At 43.2% G+C, this 6000-nt stretch overlaps 1 protein-coding gene across 1 annotated transcript in view; it reads left to right on the top strand.

Moving 5' to 3' along the window:
* Window positions 1-822: 822 nt before the first annotated feature.
* Window positions 823-6000, top strand: part of LOC147901695 (uncharacterized) — a 48365-nt gene continuing 43187 nt past the window's right edge. Inside the window, exons 1-2 of the mRNA XM_087374955.1 lie at window positions 823-994; window positions 1090-1144. Of these exons, the coding sequence (XP_087231081.1) occupies window positions 930-994; window positions 1090-1144 (120 nt within the window). The 5' untranslated portion in view covers window positions 823-929. The remainder of the gene's footprint in view (window positions 995-1089; window positions 1145-6000) is intronic.

Here is a 6000-nt window from a genome sequence, read left to right as displayed (position 1 = left end):
TTCTTCAAGCTCAATCATTTTTTTTGCAAAAATATTTTGTCCTTTCTTACCAAAAATCTTGTGTACTTTTTATGAAAATCAGTAGGTTTTTTACCTACTTGCTCAAACTCTTCCTTAATTCTATAAGTTTCTCTCTCTTCCATTGTCCTTGCTCTTTCGTCATTTTACCATGCAAAGGGAATTTTTCTTCTCTCTCTCTCTCTCTCTCTCACACACACACACACACACACACACACACAGAGGGCCAACTATGAGGCACATCGGCTGTGGCTTGCTTGCATCTCCCTCCCCCCCCCAACACACACACACACATGGCCAACTACGAGGGGCACACCGGCATGCTTAGGTGGGGGAGCACCCAGCCGGTGTGAGTTGACACTGCTCCACTTCTTGCTTACATCTTACCATATTTTGTGTGTTTAGGTCACCCAAGAGAGGACATCTCATGTGAGAGGGACATGGGGAGGTTGGTGCCTCTAAGACACCCATGAAATGACTGACCAAAGAGAGATCACACAAACATAAACATGGCCCTTGCTTTGAATAAGGGCGGACACACCTTGCATTGTGCCCTCCCATGCGAGAACAGGTTTGGGCAGTGATCGCTTACACACCAAGTGGATGCAAAAAAGCTATACGGACAAGAACTGAGAAGGTTGGGGGGGGCGGAGTCTTCCTAGTGGCCGGTGCAATCATCCGAACCCATGAATCAGGGAATGGCTGGCAAAAATGGGCGTTCTCAGAAATACACCACAAATCATCATGCGCCAAGTGGCTTCCGCTGGTGTCCAAACTTTGTGTGTAAACGGCCTAAACACTAACGACACTTTAAACCACTATTAATACTACATGAAGTCCTGGTTGTGAACTTCAAAGCCTGAAGAAAGTCCGGCACCCTCTTGATTTATCCATTGCTGTCATTTGCCAACATGAAGCATGGCGTTCGGATGCGTAAGCTTAATCGAACCGGGGAGCATCGCTGGGCTATGCTCAGGTGATTTGCCTTTGCTTGCTCGCTTTTTGCTCGCTTAATCAATGAATTCTCGTTTCGATGATGCAACGATTTTGTTCCCCCATGCAATGCTGCAGAACCATGGTCACCCAACTCATTAACCACGAGCGCATTGAGACCACGGTGCCCAAGGTAGGTGTCTAACAGGAAAAAGGCATCTTCTCTCTAAATTTTCTGCTTTCAATAGGTCATCACAATGAAATCCTATCAAAACGCATTGTACAATGTAGTAGTAAATTTTCTGCATGATCTCCCTCGCGAAACTTATTTGAGGTTAACAATGTAGCTATGTGAGTTTATTTGGTTCACGGCAACCACAGAAGTTGTGTGTGTATAGGAATGCATGTGCAAATAGCTGTCTCCACCTGAAAGAACGTGATACTACCCGCTTGTTAGTCGTGACGTCAGGCAGAATCGGCTCGATCTGTAGACTGCCATCCTTTCTCTGAATGAAGGAAATACGTGAATCCAAAGGACTTCACAACTCTTATGAAGACAACTCATGCTTTCGTTCATTTTAAAAAAATGGCGTAGGGGGTTTCAAAACATCGATAAAGCCTTATGGATGTTCATTCTTAATGAGAGAGGCGAGGCAAGAGAAAATCCATTGGCAAAATATATTGCATGAATGAAGATCTCATATAGCTTTTACAGAATTATGCAGATTCAGTTCAAGGACGTTCCAAGAACGGGTATCTTCCTCTATATACCGGATTGTCTTCATCCCTAAAGCACAACTGGCCTTAGATGTTTAGTGCAAGAGCCACCTGAGTTTAAGAAACCTCTTGTACACTTTGCCTATGTAACACATCAAGGGATTCACTTTCTGAATTGCTTAAGGAAAGGTCACTTTCTTGACCTGAACTGGCATGACAATGGGTGTTACAATTTAGGAATGATTCACATCAAGGGATTCACTTTCTTGACCTGAACTGGCATGACAATGGGTGTTACAATTTAGGAATGATTTATAGAGCATGGCAATTGATATGTTGGATTCCTTAGTGCATTGTGCTTGAATAGCAGAATCGTTCTTCACCTCAGGAAGAATAAGTTTTTGGGCATTTGCTCCTCAGGAACGGGTCCTTCATGTATCATCTCAAATTCTGTGGAAGCTTGGAGACATAATGGCAATGGTGCCAACGAATTTCTGTGCAGGAAATGAGTGAGCCTGCTTTTATTTGACTTTCATAATGGGGTGAGAGCTTCTGTGAGTTGGCCTGTGCTTGCAATGTCTATGTTTTTGGTCTTTCAATGTCTGTAGACGCTAGAATGGAAGACACATCTCCTGCAAATTGTGCTTGTGGGAGTTATAATGTGATCAGGTTTGCGATTTGCCCACCATGTGATTGTCAATAGTGAGATGTTCACGACCATGTGAAAGTCGGCCTTCAATCAACTCATGAAAGTTTTCCCAGTGCAGTGGCTCACTTAGATGCTGAAGAACATACCTTTTGTGGAATATTTATTGCAAGGCTTGCTAATTGGACTTCCTGTCTCATTTTTCTCCAACAGCATCTTGATCCTTTCAAGCTCTTTACTTTAAATTCCCAGATTTTATGTGAGCTCTGTGAGGGGCCTGCCTCTGCAAAACCATGTCCCTCGTCCACTGTGTGGGATCTTTAGGAGCTTCCTTGTTCATTCTTGCATGTTTTGTGTGAGAACTCACGCATGCTCTTGCAAAAGCACCCAGCTATCTCCATCTTCGACCACAGCTAGTGGCCTCCTAGTGCATCCTGCTGCTCCACCTGGAATTGCAATTTGCTACAAGGCATGATCCTGCCATCCTGTCACTTGCAAAGACAATTCTACCTTCACTTGCGTGCTCTAAGGCGCCATTTGCCTGCTACCCACATACTGTGTTCCTAATTGCAATTTGACTTCTAGGCCTGTCTGCTCAACGGTGATACTTCTGCGCTTTCCAGGGCATCCTTTGCATTGTTTTAGCTTGCACACATGCGCAAACATAAGTCTCTACCTGTTCTTACACTTATGCATACCAGTGCTGACAGTTTGAAGGATTTTTCTCACTGTTTGATGCACGCGGGCATCCTTGGAGCTGACAATTGCTACCACAAGGCATAGGTGAAGATTCTCATTTGAGAACAAGGCTCCTCCTGCAATTTGTGATTTGGCGAGGAGTTGATGCTGGCAACGTTTTGGAGATTTCACACTTTTCTGGTTCTTTTTGGAGCTATTTGGGTGTAGGATTGAGCATTATGCCTATGTTTTCAGTTAGATCTTGGTTTTGTCTTTGAGATACTGACAAAACTGATGTTGGAAGTCACTGTGATTGACCTTAGACTCTGGGTTTATGAGTATCTGTGGATCTTCATCATCCTTGACCTCTCAAGGAATAATCTGGCATGTTTTGTTGTCGACACATTTTGTGTTGTTTCTGCTAATTTGTAAAGGAGATAATAGTAACTCTCTTAGGGTTTATTGGTCCGTCCAGAGTTTTGGAATATTATTGTATTCAAAACCAAGCATCATTGTTATGCAAAAATAAAAATAATTGGAAACACACTTCTGATGTAGCAGAACTCTCACATCTTTCCAAACCTACTTTGCTGAAGTTAAAAACCCCTTTATGCAAAGAAACAAAAAGGATGGCTATATCCAACCACAAATATAATGCTCTAATAAAACTGTAGCCATTAACCTAGCTTGATTCCCCACATGCTTGCAAATATGTCTTCTAGGCTATCTTCTTGGGGAAAAAAATATATCTTCTAGGCTACACAACGAATTGTACTCGCAAAAGTAGGGACAAGAAAGAACAAGACACATTGAGTCCAATGCCCCTCCCCCCGCCTTATCTTTGCGAATAGAGTACTGTCTGTATTGCTAAAGTGCAATGCTCAAATGAAGACACCAACAGTTTGATTGAGTGTCAAGAACGTGCAGTGGAACGTATTTCCCAATTGAATTCAATTTAAACTCTCCAAATTTGTATCACAAATGAACTAGCTAACTTAATGAACACAATGCCTGAGGCCACCTCCGATGAGGGTTGGATATAAACCCTATGAGTAGGTATGGAAACCCTGTGGATGTGTGGAATATCCCAGTGTCATGCTAGTCTAGGAACAAACTACCATGAACAATAGTATGAAGTCTTGAGTTTAAGAGTCTTTAACAAATTCATACTTGAACGGCATGCATCATTGGAATAGGATTGGTCACCTCCAGGAGTGCATTGGGGTGGTGGACCATAGGTTGATAGATTTAGGCATGGGGCTGCTGCATGGGCAGCACATGGGCTGTCATGTGGGCAGCAGAGAGAGAAAGGACAGGTACCTTGCAGGAGATACCCTCCATGGAGGGCAGACCTGGCAAAGGAACTTCCAGATGCTGTCCACACATTGAGAGGACAGAAATGCACGAGTCAGCAAGCTTTGGACCATTCAACATCACTTGGAGCAGCAACCCAAGAGCAGGAAGGAGTAGTAGGAGGACCATCCTGGGGCCTATACACAGGAGCTGAAGATGACCTACAGAGGGCTCTAGGCTTAGCTCAAGGAGCTGCCCACCTAGGCTGAGTTTCCGGACAGCAAGGTTGAAGATATCCTTTGGACGGAGAGTCTACATAAGCTGCACGCACGCTCAGAGATCTAAAGGTGCCGGGAAAAAGTAGGAGAACCTTTTGGTGTTGTATCTTATCCAATTTATGGACAGACGGAAATATATAAGAATTGCTTCTATATTGTCTTTGAGCATAGTCTATTTGCTAGTCTGCACATTTATTTTAATTATGGTCAAAGAGTTCTTTTAATTGGTCAAAGCATTGACTTCGGTCAAAGAAACTTGTCTTCGGTCAGGGATACTTGGTTTAGGCCAAGAGGGTTGAATTTAGTCAACCAAGATTTTTCAACCTCGGTTGGAGAGATACGAATATAATTAAGGCACCTTGACCATTGCCCAAAGCCCCTTAATTATAGTAAGAGAGGGTTGACCCTAGTCAACCGGAGAAATTAATGTATGTGCGTGCGCATTGGTTTGTGTGGTGGGGATGCCCACAGAGATTGGTGTGCTTCATTAAAAGGGAAACCATGCTAGACTAGGGTGGAGCTAGGAAGATTTGAGCAAAAGGGTGGAGCTGCATCCTATTAGATGGTACCACAGAGATTTGAGCAAAAGGGTGGAGCTACTAAGCAAGCATCCTAACCCATGCTAGAAAAGTGTATACATAGTTAGTGATATTATTGTACATGTCCACCATAATCATATACAGCCATCCTGGCGTCATCACCCTCACGTGGAGACACAATTTGATCCAATACAATACAATAGGCATATAGAACGCCAAGATACACCCAATGACGGACTGGGCAGTGTAGGCAAGAAGCCCGTGATGGATCGTTGTTTGCTATCTGGATGAGAGAGAGAGAGAGAGAGAGAGAGAGAGAGAGAGAGAGAGATTATTGTGGGGTTGACATGGAGAAACATGGTCAACTCAAAAAGATACTTCATTCCATAACACTAGTATGCATAGGGAGAGTTCCATATTGAAATACTAACTCTTTCGTGGATCCTCACGCTCATAATTTACTGTAGAACTACTCGCAAAGGACCGCCAAAACACTTCTCATTTGCTCTCCCTCTCTCCCTCTCTTAACAGAGACACTAGGGCCCAGGACAATCGTCAGGCTGGACCCCCTCGAAGGTTTTTATTTCTTGAAGAGAGAATTTGTTACAAGAGTTCAGTGTAGAGCTGTTTGATACAAAATCCAACGTGAATCCATATTACAAGAGCTTCAAGCTCATTTCAAATTGGCAACATGCCACTTGTCTAAAATCTAGACTAAGTCCTATTACATGCCACTAAGGGCCACTTTGCAAAAAGTTTTACTTAGAATGTCTTTTGAGAGAAGTGAACTCATCTGCCTCAAAACATCAGAGTTTTTGCAAGTCTTCTGGGTTTGTTTGCAATCCAAGCATACCTTTTCTTTGTGCTGCTTGGAAGTTTCACAAAACTCCAAAAAAGC

Source organism: Dipteris shenzhenensis, chromosome 5 (assembly GCF_047967505.1).
Source record: "Dipteris shenzhenensis isolate YYH24624 ecotype China chromosome 5, Dip_SZ_1.0, whole genome shotgun sequence".
Taxonomy (NCBI): Eukaryota; Viridiplantae; Streptophyta; class Polypodiopsida; order Gleicheniales; family Dipteridaceae; genus Dipteris; species Dipteris shenzhenensis.
Note: the sequence above shows the minus strand (reverse complement) of the source record. Positions and strands in the feature narration are given on the sequence as shown.